This window comes from Oncorhynchus keta, unplaced genomic scaffold (assembly GCF_023373465.1).
Source record: "Oncorhynchus keta strain PuntledgeMale-10-30-2019 unplaced genomic scaffold, Oket_V2 Un_contig_889_pilon_pilon, whole genome shotgun sequence".
Classification (NCBI taxonomy): domain Eukaryota; kingdom Metazoa; phylum Chordata; class Actinopteri; order Salmoniformes; family Salmonidae; genus Oncorhynchus; species Oncorhynchus keta.
In genome coordinates, this window is record NW_026290294.1 from 122,466 (window position 1) to 141,432 (window position 18,967).

General features: G+C 41.1%; 1 protein-coding gene across 3 annotated transcripts in view; it reads left to right on the forward strand.

Annotated features, from left to right (window-relative positions):
* Nucleotides 1–9,344: 9,344 nt before the first annotated feature.
* Nucleotides 9,345–18,967, forward strand: part of LOC118382944 (myosin heavy chain, fast skeletal muscle) — a 78,402-nt gene continuing 68,779 nt past the window's right edge. Inside the window, exons 1-21 of one of the 3 annotated variants that reach the window (XM_052512656.1) lie at nt 9,351–9,442; nt 9,881–9,926; nt 10,055–10,282; nt 10,634–10,780; nt 10,970–11,126; nt 11,966–11,993; nt 12,241–12,349; nt 12,474–12,566; nt 12,741–12,801; nt 12,914–13,012; nt 13,297–13,394; nt 15,152–15,311; nt 15,799–15,917; nt 16,086–16,235; nt 16,333–16,503; nt 16,718–17,021; nt 17,609–17,673; nt 17,767–17,854; nt 17,970–18,087; nt 18,266–18,389; nt 18,775–18,911. In XM_052512656.1, the coding sequence (XP_052368616.1) occupies nt 10,067–10,282; nt 10,634–10,780; nt 10,970–11,126; nt 11,966–11,993; nt 12,241–12,349; nt 12,474–12,566; nt 12,741–12,801; nt 12,914–13,012; nt 13,297–13,394; nt 15,152–15,311; nt 15,799–15,917; nt 16,086–16,235; nt 16,333–16,503; nt 16,718–17,021; nt 17,609–17,673; nt 17,767–17,854; nt 17,970–18,087; nt 18,266–18,389; nt 18,775–18,911 (2,444 nt within the window). In that variant the 5' untranslated portion in view covers nt 9,351–9,442; nt 9,881–9,926; nt 10,055–10,066. Of the gene's footprint in view, nt 9,443–9,880; nt 9,927–10,054; nt 10,283–10,633; nt 10,781–10,969; nt 11,127–11,965; nt 11,994–12,240; nt 12,350–12,473; nt 12,567–12,740; nt 12,802–12,913; nt 13,013–13,296; nt 13,395–15,151; nt 15,312–15,798; nt 15,918–16,085; nt 16,236–16,332; nt 16,504–16,717; nt 17,022–17,608; nt 17,674–17,766; nt 17,855–17,969; nt 18,088–18,265; nt 18,390–18,774; nt 18,912–18,967 lie in introns of those variants that run through there. The other 2 variants (XM_052512654.1, XM_052512655.1) reach the window with 2 other exon arrangements.

Sequence of the window (18,967 nt, forward strand, 5' to 3'; positions counted from 1 at the left end):
GTGGGCTTTGCTACTTATTTAGCAAATCTCCAGATTTGTAAAGGACGTCACACTGCTTTCTTAGCGAGTACGACTTCCTCCCAATGATGAGGGAGGAGCAGTGCACCTTGTACCAGCAGTCCCAATACTTTTGGAACTGTATTATAAATAGCATGAGCAGTGCACCTTGTACCAGCAGTCCCAATACTTTTGGAACTCCCTGTATCATAAATAGCATGAGCAGTGCACCTTGTACCAGCAGTCCCAATACTTTTGGAACTGTATTATAAATAGTATGAGCAGTGCACCTTGTACCAGCAGTATCAATACTTTTGGAACTGTATCATAAATAGTATGAGCAGTGCACCTTGTACCAGCAGTCCCAATACTTTTGGAACTGTATTATAAATAGCATGAGCAGTGCACCTTGTACCAGCAGTATCAATACTTTTGGAACTGTATTATAAATAGCACGAGCAGTGCACCTTGTACCAGCAGTCCCAATACTTTTGGAACTGTATTATAAATAGCATGAGCAGTGCACCTTGTACCAGCAGTCCCAATACTTTTGGAACTGTATTATAAATAGTATGAGCAGTGCACCTTGTACCAGCAGTCCCAATACTTTTGGAACTGATTATAAATAGTATGAGCAGTGCACCTTGTACCAGCAGTCCCAATACTTTTGGAACTGTATTATAAATAGTATGAGCAGTGCACCTTGTACCAGCAGTCCCAATACTTTTGGAACTGATTATAAATAGCATGAGCAGTGCACCTTGTACCAGCAGTCCCAATACTTTTGGAACTGTATTATAAATAGTATGAGCAGTGCACCTTGTACCAGCAGTCCCAATACTTTTGGAACTGTATTATAAATAGCATGAGCAGTGCACCTTGTACCAGCAGTCCCAATACTTTTGGAACTGTATTATAAATAGTATGAGCAGTGCACCTTGTACCAGCAGTCCCAATACTTTTGGAACTGTATTATAAATAGCATGAGCAGTGCACCTTGTACCAGCAGTCCCAATACTTTTGGAACTGTATTATAAATAGCATGAGCAGTGCACCTTGTACCAGCAGTCCCAATACTTTTGGAACTGTATTATAAATAGTATGAGCAGTGCACCTTGTACCAGCAGTCCCAATACTTTTGGAACTGTATTATAAATAGTATGAGCAGTGCACCTTGTATCAGCAGTCCCAATACTTTTGGAACTGTATTATAAATAGTATGAGCAGTGCACCTTGTACCAGCAGTCCCAATACTTTTGGAACTGTATTATAAATAGCATGAGCAGTGCACCTTGTACCAGCAGTCCCAATACTTTTGGAACTGTATTATAAATAGTATGAGCAGTGCACCTTGTACCAGCAGTCCCAATACTTTTGGAACTGATTATAAATAGCATGAGCAGTGCACCTTGTATCAGCAGTCCCAATCCTTTTGGAACTGTATTATAAATAGTATGAGCAGTGCACCTTGTACCAGCAGTCCCAATACTTTTGGAACTGTATTATAAATAGTATGAGCAGTGCACCTTGTACCAGCAGTCCCAATACTTTTGGAACTGTATTATAAATAGTATGAGCAGTGCACCTTGTACCAGCAGTCCCAATACTTTTGGAACTGTATTATAAATAGCATGAGCAGTGCACCTTGTACCAGCAGTCCCAATACTTTTGGAACTCCCTGTATCATAAATAGCATGAGCAGTGCACCTTGTACCAGCAGTCCCAATACTTTTGGAACTGTATTATAAATAGTATGAGCAGTGCACCTTGTACCAGCAGTCCCAATACTTTTGGAACTGATTATAAATAGCATGAGCAGTGCACCTTGTACCAGCACGCAAGTAAAAGATAAACTCTATATTTCATGAAATGCATAGCATTACTCAGTGTTTAAATGAATGAATCAGTGTTTAAATGAACTAGCATGATATTGATTCTTGACTACACCATTCACCACAGATGAATAGGGGAAACATATGTATCTTTGCTAACACCCTGCAGTCAGGTTTTCACACCAGTAGACTAGCTAGCTATGTAAACAACGCCCATTATCCAAACATCATCCAATTTGATTACTTTGATTTGGCCTGTTCTGGACCTTTCAACATGATTTCAACATGATTTTGACTGTTCAGGGTCTTTCAACATGATTTTGACTGTTCTGGGCCTTTCAACATGATTCCAACATGATTTTGACTGTTCAGGGTCTTTCAACATGATTTCAACATGATTTTGACTGTTCTGGGTCTTTCAACATGATTTTGACTGTTCAGGGTCTTTCAACATGATTTCAACATGATTTTGACTGATTCAGGGTCTTTCAACATGAGTTCAACATGATTTTGACTGTTCGGGACCTTCAAGTGTATAGTTTATTGGCTTTTAACTGTATCCTATGCCTGCCAGAAATGATTGCCCCTCAGGGATGAATGAAGTTCATTAAACATTATTGTTAACCTATTTTTAACACATGTAATTCAGCAATGTAATGCACACACACTAGATGTTAATGTATCTAAATGTGTGTAAATCCTAAAGTCTTTTGTCTGTAATGTCTCTTTATGGTTGTGTGTCGGACTCCAGTAAGACTACCTGTCACCATTGGCGTCGGCCAATAGGGATCCTAATAAATCAAACCAGGAAGTTGTTCTTTCAAGTCAGGCATTTCACATTCTTCAATATCTATCTCATCCTTGCTTTTATCAAACCTCTGCATTTAATAGTTGTTTAAATGTTCTTTGTGTCTAATATGGTGCAGCCATATTAATGTTCAATAGCGTGAAACTTTACACAGGGCCGGCCCTAGCCTTTTGGGGCCCTCGGTGAGATTTGGGCCACAGTGGAAGTCATGGCCCCTGCGTCCCCGGCCGGTTTAGGCCATGATTACTACGAGTTCAGATAGCTGACTAGATTAATTTACCAATCGAAAAATTAGCTGACATGGCTAATTCAGTGACTGATATAAGAACAGAAAACTGCTGATGCACAATCAAATTGCACCTTGTGTGCTCTACCATTCTATCTCTGCTGGATGCACAAGTTGAGCAGGGGGCTGACCATCTGGGAGGACCATCAAGGCCTTTTCATTTCTTGGACTGTGCTCTAGTCTTCACTGCAGCCAAGGTTTATTGTCTGGATTCTCTGCCAACATTTCCACAAAGCCAAAATCTGGCTCCGTTGCAACTGTTATTAGACAGAAGATATTTACTTGGCGTGTTTGTGGGTGGAGAGAACATCAACACCATGCAGACTAAGAGTTTATGACATTCAAGTTATTTTAATGTGCAAAGATCTGGCATGACACATGACCGGTGTGTCTGTATCTGAGGGACATGTTTTCTCTAAGCTCCAAACTTGTTACCATCCGCAAATCAGTGGGGTGGAGATGTCAGAGGAATAGACAACTGTGAATTTGGCCACAAACACCTCAACTGACTTTACAGCCATGGGTCTTCTCACAATGCACTGTATCGAGATCAGGGCTGGGGTCATTTCGAGTCAATTTAGGAATTGACCTGCAATAATTTCTCATTAAAAGCCTTGTGAAATATTGGAATTTCAGTTCACTTCCTGAATGAACTGGGTTGTAATTTCTTCATTAACACACTGAACCTGATTTGAGGTAATTAGGGGCTAAATTGAAGATTATGATCTGTTGATTTAGCTAAACCCTAAAGCCCTGTTAGCGCTGGGGTGGAACAAGAACCTGCACACCATGTGGACGGGGGCTGTCCAGAACAGGAGTTTCTGGCTTCTGACACACTGTTAACTGCCAGATGTCATTAAACCGTTGAGTAAACTGTCATTATAAAACTGTCATTGTACATATTTGACGTATTGTGGCAGGCCCTTCAGAGGATCAGACAGTAACTCTTCATCCAATACATTTTAAGGGTCCTTTAATTCCTCAGGCAGAGCCGGCTCTAGCCACTAAGTGGCATAACTGGCATAGGGGGCCCCCGACCCGACCCCCCACCCCCAAAAAATAAGTAAAAAATAATAATAATTAGGAAATCTGTTGGGTTCTCAAGTTACTATTAGGAGTTAGAATAGTAGAATACCCAAGGTGCAATTTTAAAATGTGGTTGTACATTAGCAGTTTTTCTCTTGTTATGTCAGTCACTGAATAAAGGTCTTCACGGCTCCACCCGATTACCCAGAACCCGAACCGGTCCGAAATACCATAGAAAGACCCTCGGATCTCGGTCGGGTCCTGTTTGATGGCCATTATTTTAGATGCAACAGAAAATGGATGTGTGAAACCATTTCGGACAAATCTTGGACATGTTTCAGGTCAGGATCTGGTCAACGTCGGATCCTAATCGAGTTGGGTATTGATCTTCAGAAAAATGACCTGGTCCTGTCGAAGTCGGGTTGGAATTTTGTGGTTCCAATTTGGCGCGGGTCTCATTTTCAGGACCCAAGAAAACCTCTATCACTGACAGTCTCTTAATTAGCCCATGTCAGTTAAGATTTTTTAGCTTGCTGAGATAGTCTAGTAACCATGGTTGAATTGGGATGCCAGGCAGCCTAGTGGTTAGAGCTGTTGGACTAGTAATCTAGAAGGTTGCTAGATTTAATCCCTCAGCTGACAAGGTAAAAAAACGTGTCGTTCTGCCCCTGAATAGGCAGTTAACCCACTGTTCCTGTGCCGTCATTGAAAATAAGAGTTTGTTCTTAACTGACTTGCCTAGTTTATAAAAATCAACCGGTCTTGCAGGGCATGACCTCAGGGGCCTTAACCTCCAGGGGGCCCCCATTGATTTTGTTTTTCACTCTCACTCATATATCATATTAACATTCAATAAGTCACGTAAAAATGTATAGAATTGCAGAAAATGTGTTATAAAATTGGGGGTGGGGGGCAACAACATTTAGTTTAGGGTCCCCAAAAGGCTAGGGCCGGCTCTGGAGTTACCCTGAGACACCCTAGCGCCTTGGCTCACATCAGCATTTATTTTTTCCACGGTTCAATCCATTAAAATGTCACAGCAGTAAAACTCTATATCTGGACATGAAATGTCTGTGGCATGGATCCACAAAACAACCGAGCAGGGTTCATTCAGATCTTATTTCCAGCTCACATATCTCACTGTAAATTTAGTATGGGAAGGGCCAATGTCAGCAATGTGAGGACCTTGTGGTCGACTAATAAGGTCTAGATAATGTTCTGTTCTGAACCGGATCTCTCTGTGATCCACATTACAGGTTATAAGATCTAAATAATGTGCTGTTCTGAACCGGATCTCTCTGTGATCCACATTACAGGTTATGAGGTCTAATAATGTTCTGTTCTGAACCGGATCTCTCTGTGATCCACATTACAGGTTATGAGGTCTAATAATGTTCTGTTCTGAACCGGATCTCTCTGTGGTCCACATTACAGGTTATGAGGTCTAATAATGTTCTGTTCTGAACCGGATCTCTCTGTGATCCTCATTACAGGTTATGAGGTCTAATAATGTTCTGTTCTGAACCGGAACTCTCTGTGATCCACATTACAGGTTATGAGATCTAATAATGTTCTGTTCTGAACCGGATCTCTCTGTGATCCTCATTACAGGTTATGAGGTCTAATAATGTTCTGTTCTGAACCGGATCTCTCTGTGATCCACATTACAGGTTATGAGGTCTAATAATGTTCTGTTCTGAACCGGATCTCTCTGTGGTCCTCATTACAAGTTATGAGGTCTAATAATGTTCTGTTCTGAACCGGATCTCTCTGTGATCCACATTACAGGTTATGAGGTCTAATAATGTTCTGTTCTGAACCAGATCTCTCTGTGGTCCACATTACAGGTTATGAGGTCTAATAATGTTCTGTTCTGAACCGGAACTCTCTGTGATCCACATTACAGGTTATGAGATCTAATAATGTTCTGTTCTGAACCGGATCTCTCTGTGATCCTCATTACAGGTTATGAGGTCTAATAATGTTCTGTTCTGAACCGGATCTCTCTGTGATCCACATTACAGGTTATGAGGTCTAATAATGTTCTGTTCTGAACCGGAACTCTCTGTGATCCACATTACAGGTTATGAGATCTAGATAATGTTCTGTTCTGAACCGGATCTCTCTGTGATCCTCATTACAGGTTATGAGGTCTAATAATGTTCTGTTCTGAACCGGATCTCTCTGTGATCCACATTACAGGTTATGAGGTCTAATAATGTTCTGTTCTGAACCGGATCTCTCTGTGATCCTCATTACAGGTTATGAGGTCTAATAATGTTCTGTTCTGAACCGGATCTCTCTGTGATCCTCATTACAGGTTATGAGGTCTAATAATGTTCTGTTCTGAACCGGATCTCTCTGTGATCCCTACAGGTTTGACAGGTTACAGGTTATGATGAGGTTATGAGGTCTAATAATGTTCTGTTCTGAACCGGATCTCTCTGTGATCCTCATTACAGGTTATGAGGTCTAATAATGTTCTGTTCTGAACCGGATCTCTCTGTGATCCTCATTACAGGTTATGAGGTCTTTTCCTGCCTGCAGTGTGAAGTCAATGTAATATTAATCTCAGAAATGTTCAAGGATAAACACATGGGGATCGGTTGTGTTTTCCATGAAGCTTTACAGATCTTTGGACAAACAAGTAGTCAAAATGATCTCCCCCCCCCCCCCTGTCAGCAACCTTCTCCTGCCAATCGCCCTGTTCCCGAAACTGGAAGTCAGAATGACATGCAGCCGATTGCTTTATGATCATCTGTCATAGAAATGTCAAAGTATCAAACCCCAACTACTGAGCTGTTGTTGACACTCCAATTTCATCCCATACAGTCGACAGCAGAGTTACAAGAAGTAGAGTCTACCAAAGCAACAGATGAGTTACGAGCCCAATATGGCCATGTTTAGTGGTCAGAAATACATCCAGCTTCCACAGCAATCTCTAAGGTAATTTAGCATTGCTTCGTTGCTTTGTTGGCAGATCTGCTGCTATTTGAGCCGTGCACCAGAGGACATTAACATAAAGGAAACAGACTTATACCTGATATGGCTATTAAACAGACCATTCAAATATCTGCTTATTTTTGGACAGCTTTATTTGTACACTTTCAAATGCAAAGACAACAGAGATTGTAGAAAAATACAGTCAAGGACAAGAAAAGTCCATAACAGAGAATATCAATAAAACTGGGAATCCCACAACTCCCCTTCAGCTGAAGCTGTTGGAACCTAAGCGTCTGGGGGAGCAAGGTGTGTGTGTGTGTGTGTGTGTGTGCGTGCGTGTGTCTACAATTATATTTCATACAGGTATGGTCATGCGAATGGGACCCCATTGAGTTGTTTGGCCATGTTAGAAAAAGTCTTCTGTGATTGTCTTGTAATCTACAAATCTTTTCTAGCCGTGTGTATGTAATTTGGTGCTTATGTCACCAAAGTTACCATCCAAAAACGTAACCTCCAACATTCTTATGTCAATTTTACAATATGGGCTAATTTTAAACAATATTTGAAGGTGTTGCTGTCAAATTTGGTTATATTATATACATTTGAAGGGTGATGTCATGACCTGTCAGCTCCACTTGTATCAGGGTTTCCTTTTTTAAAGCAATTCATACAGGTAATTCTGATATGTACCCTAGATGTCAAAGGTCAAAGTTCTGTTGACCTGAACATTCCCGAAAATGTGTCTAGTGGATAGCTGTGAATCAAAGCTTTTCAATTATATACTGAATGAGTATTGGGTATGTGTGAGCAATATCTTGTGTACGGACATTGTTTGTGACAGTGTAAAATCCCTACCCTCTCCTATGGGGGAAATGAATAGGATGGAGGGATGAATGAAAATGTGAAAACACAGTGAAAGCTACCATTTCTGCACTGCTATCACACGTGTTACAACTCCAGGGACATATACCTTCAACGAAATCACTGTGAGACATCGTCACCCCAAGTGAACCCTACGACCCAAATGTGGGGGGTCTAGCCCATGGACTGTTTCTGGGAACGACAGCTTGCAGTACCCAGGTCGGCCTTGAACAGCATGGCTTCAATGAGAGGGGCGCAGTCGTTCTCCCCTGATTTCAGCTGACTGTTTGGCTTTCATTCCAACCTTTCCCGCCACTGTGGATATATTTATAGCCCTCTCATAAAAGTTGGAGGGCTCCGCTTATGTGTCTGATATGCTGACAAAGCTATCTAGCCTCTAACTCATTGCAATTTGAACCCTCTGGAAAATGTGGATAAGTCTAATGTTACTGAATACATGAAATGCTTTTTTCCTAAATGGGTATAGACTTGTTATTGCTTGTGTTTGCAGATGGGGGATCTGTGAAACTCACTCCTCAGTCTGACGTGTCTCCCCTTGCGCTGCCAAATAGAAACATTAGCATTACCATTAAAGAAATGTCTCTGCCGATGGTGGCTCCCTCACAAGTTGCTACAGATGTCTGTTAGAAAGATATTAAAACTGTATTTGTAAAGGATTAATTAAAAATATCATGGTCATGGAAAGGAATCTGTTACTTTATAGTAACTATATAGTCATTTTAAAGCAGTTTTATAGAAGCCAGCTGCTAAACGGTTTACCTCAGAGTGTAATAAAAGTTTGAGGCAGCTACTTGGCTGTCAGAAATACGAGTGGATAAGATGATTTAAATACTGTACTGATGTTATGTAAGCCTGAAGAATCCTCCTGGACCGTTTTAGACAACTGACATGTGAGACGATTAAAAGCCCTTGCAGCATCTTCAATAGATCATACTGTAGATAAATAACTACACAGTTGATTTAACACTTTTATGAGCCTAAATGTTTCTGTTGTAGCTTTAAAATCAGTTTTGCAATATGGTTTTACCAGGGTGACAAATCAAACTAAGCAAAGCAATGAAGTGACGGCCAACTCCTTCACAAGCAGGAGGTGACTGAGGAGACCGTTTAGATGTGTTTGAAAGCAAAATAATAGATCTATTTTTTTTTATATAAAGAAAGCTGTTGATAAGGATTAATGCCACAAAAATGAAACTAAATTAAGTAACATTATATATTTTTTACAATTGTAGTGTCATTACAGTATTTGAGTGGCAGCGTCATGATTATTGTCATATTGATGTTTTCATAATTATTATTATTTTATTATGATCTATTTTTTTCTTAAAACTGCATTGTTGGTTAAGGGCTTATAAGTCAGCATTTCACTGTAAGGTCCTGTTGTATTTGGCGCATGTGACAAATAACATTTGATTTGATCGAATTAATGTAAATTCAGTGAAAATCAATTTAAAACCAACTATTGCATTAAAAACTAATGTAATGGGAGTGTGGCGCTCCTGGGAGTTGGTGCCGCTAGTGAGACACAGAAATACAGATGTCTCTCAGTCAATCCATGTCCTTTACCAGAGTGGTCCATAATTAACTTTTGCCTGGTTGTCAGTTTCAACCAGATATAAGCAGGCTGAGACCCCAGCATCCATAAGTCAGACACCTTCCTCCTCTGTGGTAAGAGACTCTCCACCTCTTCACATGTTTACATTTGCCAACATTTTGTGTGCTTAGAATCTTACATGTGTCTTGTTAGATTTTTAAAATGCAATCAAGTGGCATTGATTTAAAATGTTTTATTTATTTATTGTGCTTAACTTTAAATGTGTTTTCAATTCAAATCTGTAAATTTCATTTACGGTCAAAAGTGGTTCTCCTGCTGTTTATAAATGGAGGGGTTGGTTTATAATGTAACTGGGTTTTCAGGGGTATTTATTTGAATTCTTGTCAGAATGTGTAGTTAAGTGAGTTGTCACCAGGAAATGAAAGTTACCAGTTGCACCTGTAGTTTAATTGGACAAGATTGTCATGATTGAGTTGAATGATGTTTTCTGGCCCTCCGGGGACTAAATGTTAATGCTTTAGACTTATTCATACCACCCTAATGTTTCCCAGGGTTCTCCAAGAAGTACAAATTCATCTGTAGAAGGGGAAAAAGAAGGTGAGACATAGTTTGAGTCTTCATAAGAAAACTGACAAATGTTCTGTAAGAGAAACCCCTCACAAATCTGTTGACTGTGGAGGAAGCACCACAGAGTCAATCACTCTTTCTTGTTGTCTCTTTCCTAGTGATCCGTCACCATGAGTACGGACGCGGAGATGCAAATCTACGGCAAGGCTGCCATATACCTCCGTAAGCCTGAGAAGGAGAGGATGGAGGCACAAACCGCACCCTTTGATTCAAAGAACTCCTGCTATGTCGCAGACACCAAGGAGCTTTACCTTAAGGGTTTGGTCACTGCCAGGGGTGAAGGAAAGTGTACTGTGACAGTCACGAATCCTAACGGCACTAAGGAGGTAAAAGCCTGATTTGAAAAGACTTGAAGATTGTGCAGACAAATTTTTCATTTTTATCATGCCAATTGTACAAATTAAATAAGTAAAAAAATATTGATTAATAAGCATTTCTTAGTTTTTTTGTAAGCAGAATATAACCTTCAAACACATCCTTTTTATCGCTGCTAATTAAAATTGGCATTAAATGTTCTATTTTGACTAGTTAAGTATCACCATGTATGTGTCAATGGTTGATAACAAAGTAGTTGGGTTAAATGGGGTATGCAGTTTTTAAAAAATATATTTGTTTTTAAAAGCATTCAGTCCTGTCCAGTTTGATCTGTGTATCATCTAGATTTTTGACTGTTTCAGGAAGGAAAAGTGTTCAAAGATGCAGATGTCTATGAGATGAACCCCCCGAAGTACGACAAGATTGAGGACATGGCCATGATGACCTACCTGAATGAAGCCTCTGTGTTGTATAACCTCAAAGAGCGTTATGCAGCATGGATGATCTATGTAAGATACCTGTATAAACATACACACACATACAGTACTACACATAAAGTCATGGTAGAAACTAAAAACAGACCAATACAGTAGACCTACATTACTATACCATAGTACACCCACATCCTCACATAAATCCAGGTAAACGTCAATCTGATTGTTCTAATCCCCTAATTGGATTTATTCTCGTTCATCCAGACCTACTCTGGGCTGTTCTGTGCCACGGTGAACCCCTACAAGTGGCTTCCTGTGTACGACATGGAGGTTGTTAACGCCTACAGAGGGAAGAAGAGGATGGAGGCTCCACCCCATATCTTCTCCGTCTCTGACAACGCCTTTCAGTTCATGCAGATTGGTATGAGCTCTAATGGAAGGATGGATGGATGGATGGATGGATGGATGGATGGAAGGAAGGAAGGAAGGAAGGAAGGAAGGAAGGATGGATGGATGGACTGAAGGATGGATGGATGGATGGATGGATGGATGGATGGATGGATGGATGGAAGGAAGGAAGGAAGGAAGGAAGGAAGGATGGATGGATGGATGGATGGATGGATGGATGGATGGATGGATGGACTGAAGGATGGATGGATGGATGGAAGGAAGGAAGGATGGATGGATGGATGGATGGATGGATGGACTGAAGGATGGATGGATGGATGGAAGGAAGGATGGATGGATGGATGGATGGATGGATGGATGGAAGGATGGATGAAGGATGGATGGATGGATGGAAGGAAGGAAGGATGGATGGATGGATGGATGGATGGACTGAAGGATGGATGGATGGATGGATGGATGGATGGATGGAAGGAACGAAGGATGGATGGAAGGAAGGAAGTTAAAATATGCTTTAGAGATGTATCTACTGTTGACGAGGAGTCTACGTGGATGGATGGATGGATGGATGGACTGAAGGATGGATGGATGGATGGACTGAAGGATGGATGGATGGATGGATGGATGGATGGATGGATGGATGGATGGAAGGAAGGAAGGATGGATGGATGGATGGATGGATGGATGGATGGACTGAAGGATAGAACAGTTTGCTGAAAGTTTGCTGGTAATATCTGATTTCACTGGCCTTGAATGGAAAAGGTTCCTAATTTAAATCCATGATGATGCTATGAATTCAATAATGTCCCCATACTGTTGCTTGAGTATGATAATCAATATGTTGTTTTGTTGCAGACCAGGAGAACCAGTCCGTCCTGATTACGTAAGTTGTTTACTAAAATCTCACTTGAAAAAGGGTTTCTACTGCAATATGTTGGGACACTTGGGTGTGATGAAAATACATGACATTATGAATGGATTAGGCTATGCATAGAAATTAGTTGATGAGTGGGGATATGTGTTCATTTATGTCGGAAAACAGTGTATTTTTCAATGTTTTTTCTTAGTGAAAGCCAATCTGACATTCAAACATGTGACTAAAACCCCTGTTTCTCTGTCATATTAACCAGTGGAGAATCCGGTGCAGGAAAGACTGTCAACACCAAGCGTGTCATCCAGTACTTTGCCACCATTGCAGTGTCTGGTGTCAAGAAGGAAGTAGACCCCACCAAAATGCAGGTATGTTCAGCTTCTGAGTGCCATTTGAACACATTTCAGTTTGGTGGGCTGTGTTCAAGCAATCGAGAATAACTAACCTTACCACTTAACCAGTTTCTGAGCAACTTGTGTTTGTCTCAATCAGGGATCTCTTGAGGATCAGATCATTGCTGCTAACCCTCTGCTGGAGGCTTACGGTAATGCCAAGACAGTGAGGAACGACAACTCGTCTCGCTTCGTAAGTATGAAGGGCACACTGGGAAAGTTATCTAATATTGGACAAATGTATTTCAGTATTTCCCTTCTGACATCAATAGATGTCAAACAAACTGTAACATTTAAAGGGGTCTATCAAAGTAAAATGTTAGATATATGTAGGTAACCTCTTTCTAACCCCCATGCTCTACTTTAGGGTAAATTCATTAGGATTCACTTCCAAGGTAGCAAACTGGCTAAAGCTGACATTGAGACCTGTGAGTTGATTTTCATTGTTTCTCAATGATTTCCTAAATTCACACATATTCTTATTCGGAGAGCATATCATCATATCATATAATTTAATCTCATATTCTCTCTATCTCTCAGACTTGCTAGAGAAGTCCAGAGTGTCCTTCCAGCTTCCCGATGAGAGAGGTTACCACATCTTCTTCCAGATGATGACCAATCACAAACCTGAAATTATTGGTGAGGCAAAGTAGAGATTCAGGGGGAATGTTTCCTACCTCCATTATAAATACTATTACAATGAGTACATCCATGGTAACAAGGCATCTAGATATGGGTCAGGTCTTTGGGAAATATCTGTCAAGTAATGGACTGTGATGCACTAGTCCACGAGTCTCAGTTGATGCTATTTATTTTATACTACATCCTTGAGTCCATCTACTGAGTAAAGGAGAGATACTGTAAAGGTAGGACAGTAGAATTCTAAGAGATTTAACTGACAAGACATCCTCTGTTGTCCATAGAAATGTCACTCATCACCACCAACCCCTACGACTTCCCCATGTGCAGTCAGGGTCAGATCACTGTGGCCAGCATCAAGGAAGAGCTGGATGCCACAGACGTGAGTCAAACAAAGGGAATAGCTGGAATGGGTAGGACCACCATACACACTGAATCAAACAAATGGGGGACCACCATACACACTGAATTCATATTCTATATATGGAATTACACACTGAATCATCATATTCTATATATGGAATGGGTAGGGACCACTGAATCATCATATTCTATATATGGAATGGGTAGGACCACCGTACACACTGAATCATCATATTCTATATATGGAATGGGTAGGACCACCGTACACACTGAATCATCATATTCTATATATGGAATGGGTAGGACCACCGTACACACTGAATACACTGTGCAATTCCAACCTGGTGGCAGCTGGGAATTTTCATGTATTTGGTTTTGCTTTATTCTGCCTTGTTGTTAGTTAGGCATGTGCCTCAAGGCCTTCACACTTCACCTTGAGGCCCATACTGTACATGTAAGACATCCACAAGAGAGTGTCACTAAGTCCCTGTGGAACTGTGTCAAATAGAGGTTGACACGGGAGTGAAAATTCATTCCTTTCCTTCTTGGCCTGTCAATGGTTTTTACTGTACTGTCCTGATCCAGCAACAGTTCTACAACCCTTGAACTTTCCTGTCCCTTCCGGATAAAAAAAAATCTCTCTTGTCCCGTCCAGTGCTCATTTTTGCGCACAGAAATATAGTATGTAGGCTATTGTGTTTGTTTAGGAAGTATGCTAAATTATTTCAGTTATGCAATACGCGACAGTGATATGTGGTTGTCTTACCTATATTAGTTAAATGCACTGACTTGTAGGCCTAAATCGCCCTGGATAAGAACATATTCTAAACGACCTAAATGTAGATGGATTGAAACTGGAGGATGAGGACAGACCACAGTCACCTACAGCTGAGCACTGCCGTTGATGAACATTTACAACACAATAACATTTACAACATGAACATAACAAATAAACCTGAGCGGGCATTACTGCATAAGTCAATACATTTTTCTTTCACTCTTCACCTCATACGTTACGGGTTTAGTTAAATACACGAACAATCAGGCTTGACGATAAAGTTGTTGGGAGGAGAGCAGCTATGCGGCATCAGGCCGCTTGTCCCGCTCTCTTGTTTGTCGCGTATTTGATTATGTTACACCGCAGCATTTCTTTTACAAACCATGTTCTCGGTTCCGTCATTGTCAGAGACAAGACCATCAAATTGAACTAAAACATCGCCATTTCCTTTGGCTCTAATGTTAATATTGTTAGTGAAGGGTCCTTGGCTGCAACAAGATGTTGCAATTCCTCTACTGAAGGCTTCTTCATTTAACCTAATAACGTCGGTTGGCATCTGAGGAAGCGTTGTGACCCGCTACAACTGGAGTGAGCCGCGAGGGTGTACTCGTAAAAATAAAATAAAAATTGTAATGAAATACTCTACACATGATATATTTCCACACCAAAACGATGTTTATAACTATACATGTACTGCCAGCTCCTGTGGACTGTTGATCCTCTCCGAACTTGATTCTAGAACTTCACTCCCATTCCTGCCAGAATCCCGGAGGACCCGCAAAAAAACGCGGGATTCCTGTTCCGGTGTCAATCTCTCGTCTAAAATGATTTTTGTGCTGTCATCTACCAGGGTTGGTCAAGTGTAATCATGTGGATCTGAGAACCCAGTCAAATGTATCCATCTCATTTGTTCTGCTGAGAGAACAGAACTGCAGTGTTCTGTATGTGAGAAAACTACCGTTCAGTTCATCACTGTTGTACTTCCTGTCTAATGCCAGGATGCCATTACAATCCTGGGCTTCACCAATGATGAGAAAAATGGCATCTACAAGCTGACAGGAGCTGTACTGCACCATGGCAACTTGAAATTCAAGCAGAAGCAGCGTGAGGAGCAGGCTGAGCCAGTAAACATTAGTCCCATTCCCAGTCCCACAGAGGGTGAGTCATAGATATACACTATGTAAACATTAGTCCCAGATATACATGTAAATATGTAAACATTAGTCCCATTCCCAGTCCCACTCATAGATATACACTATGTAAATTAGTCCCATTAGATATACCTATGTAAACATTAGTCCCAGTCCCACTCATAGATATACAATATGTAAACATTAGTCCCATTCCCAGTCCCACTCATAGATATACAATATGTAAACATTAGTCCCAGTCCCAGTCCCACTCATAGATATACAATATGTAAACATTAGTCCCATTCCCACTCATAGATATACAATATGTCAGATTGACAGAGCCTCCTCCAAGTCCGGCAGGAGATCATTTATAGAGACCAAATTCCAACCTCCAGAAATTATTTAAAATTATGGATGTGTGTTCAAATCAAAACCTAACCCTTTTGTCAGTGTGACATCAGAAACAAGTGATCTTGTGTTTCTGAGTCTGTTGTTGTTGGTTCTCTCTCCAGTGGCTGATAAAATCGGCTACCTGCTGGGCCTGAACTCAGCTGAGATGCTGAAGGCTCTGTGCTACCCCAGAGTGAAGGTCGGCAACGAGTATGTGACCAAGGGACAGACCGTGCCTCAGGTAAGGCGGCCAAACACAGCTTCTACTATTTTCTGAGCACCCTACATCTTTTGGTGATGAGTACATTGCTTGTTTTGAATAGTGATGATGTTTTCCCCAAGCTCTTTTCACCTTGTCACTAGACATGGTCAATATATCATGTATTAATTTGAGCTATTATCATTGCAGGTTAATAACTCAGTCTCGGCTCTGGCCAAGTCCATCTACGAGAGGATGTTCCTGTGGATGGTCATCCGTATCAACGAGATGTTGGACACCAAGAACCCAAGGCAGTTCTACATCGGTGTGCTTGACATTGCCGGGTTTGAGATCTTTGATGTGAGTCTGAGACCAGAACAAGACAATTCGTTGTGATTGAGAGGGATTACAGCCTTGTATGATGATGAAATGATCCCTTCTGAAATTCCTTCAACAGTACAACAGCATGGAGCAGCTGTGCATCAACTTCACCAATGAGAAACTGCAACAGTTTTTCAACCACACCATGTTCGTCTTGGAACAAGAGGAGTACAAGAAGGAGGGAATCGTCTGGGCCTTCATTGACTTCGGCATGGACTTGGCTGCCTGCATTGAGCTTATTGAGAAGGTAAGCTGTCTGTCAGGATTATAATGGACCTCAACAGCAAAGCTCAAATGGAGTGATGTGAGGTATTATCACATGGTACGACTGTTGAGAACTCAATATGTTTCCTATTGTGCCACTAAATGAAGATACTCTGATAATAGCGTATTTGCTAAAGGAATAAATATGATCCTAAATGTAAACATCACTAATTTGATATACATCTCTTTTCGTAAAGCCATTGGGCATCTTCTCCATCCTTGAAGAGGAGTGCATGTTCCCCAAGTCTTCAGACACTACCTTCAAGGACAAGCTGTACTCCCAGCATCTTGGCAAAACCAAGGCGTTTGAGAAGCCCAAGCCAGCCAAAGGCAAGGCAGAGGCCCACTTCTCCCTGGTGCACTACGCCGGCACTGTGGACTACAACATCACTGGCTGGCTGGAGAAGAACAAGGACCCCCTGAACGACTCAGTTCTTCAGCTGTACGGGAAGTCTTCAGTCAAACTGTTGGCGACCCTGTATGTCGCTGCCCCACCTGAGGGTAAGACTAGCAGAACATCAAAAGACTTCATGAAGAACTAGTTACAAATCAGTCCCATATTCTTTAAAGGCTCAGTCTGTAGTTGCTACATCCATTTGTGGACTTAGGACATGTACCCATTCGTTCTTGAAGAACATATTGTAACTTTCTTGAAGAACATCAGCTTAGTTCAGCCTTTGTACCCCATCAGAAGCCGAAATATAAGCTTTTACTTGTATGTTTGTAAGCAAAGTAAAGGGAAACATGCACTTTACAGCCTCAAAACATTATTAAAACTATCATTTTGATATCATGGATGGTCAGTCCTTCAATACATAGATCTGTCTATACATTTGAGTGGTTATGTTTCTCCAGACCATCTCTCAGTGTTTTATTGAAACAGGGGCAGGGAGGATGCGTTGTTATTGTTTCAACTGCTGATTGCTGCTTTAAATGTATCACAATTTGTCAGGGTGATTTACTGGGTTAATGTACTCATACAATAGGTGTTATTTTACACAATCTCATTGGCAGCATTAAGATGTGTGTGAAGATAACCTGAGATCCTCTCATTTATAATTATATGGAACTTTTCTCCATTATAACAGATACAACAAAGAAAGGAGGCAAGAAGAAGGGTGGTTCCATGCAGACTGTGTCCTCCCAGTTCAGGGTGAGCTTTTAAAATGTGGATATTCAGTCCTTCAAAACATGTACTGATTATCATAAATGATTTCTGAGAACATGGTTTGTAACCCTCTTACAGGAGAACTTACATAAGCTGATGACCAACTTGAGGAGCACTCATCCTCACTTTGTGCGCTGCCTGATCCCCAACGAGTCAAAGACTCCAGGTACAATAGATGTTGAGTTAAATATGACATCTTGTCAGTACAGTATCACTAACATTAACAAACCAGTCTTTAACCTGTTTATGAGTATTTATAGAGACTTGGTTTGTGTTTCCAGGTCTGATGGAGAACTTCCTGGTTATCCACCAGCTCAGGTGTAATGGTGTTCTGGAGGGCATCAGGATCTGCAGGAAGGGCTTCCCCAGTAGAATCATCTATGCTGACTTCAAGCAGAGGTACACACACACACACACGCACACACACACACACACACACACACACACACACACACACACACACACACACACACACACACACACACACACACACACACACACACCTTCTCCAAGGGTGTTCCCAGGCTTAACCAACCCATTACAACTTGACTAATGTTAAACATTTCTCCTGATTCAGGTACAAAGTACTGAATGCCAGTGTCATCCCCGAGGGCCAGTTCATGGACAACAAGAAGGCTTCTGAGAAGCTGCTTGGGTCCATTGATGTGAATCACGAGGACTACAAGTTTGGACACACCAAGGTCAGTCAAACCCCCCCAGCAAAAGATGCCAACTAAAACACAACTTCAATGATAATTTAAACTCTAACCATTAAATGTCTCTCCAGGGTGATCTATCCATCTTGTAATTATTTCTTAAAAATGTGAAGAAACATTGTACTCAATTCATTATCTTGTGCATTATGTCAGAATGGTATGTCTGCAGTTATCTATATCAGTGTACATTATTAATCTACAACTATACAATAACTTACCGCTCATTAACAACCGATCTCATGGTTTGTTTGTAAGGATTACAATGTTTATGCTGTTCAAATCAATCTAGTGGTTTTGTTCCTCTCTTTGGATCCAACCCTTCTGTTTCCACCTGACTGGTTCTATAATTGACCATGTCAACCTGTGTCAGGTGTTCTTCAAAGCCGGTCTGCTGGGTGTCCTGGAGGAGATGAGAGATGAGAAGCTGGCCTCTCTGGTCGGCATGGTCCAGGCTCTCAGCCGTGGATTCCTCATGAGGAGAGAGTTCACCAAGATGATGGAGAGGAGGTGAGGAAGAGTACACATCTTGGCAAACAATTCTGTCAGCCTCCTGTATGTAATGT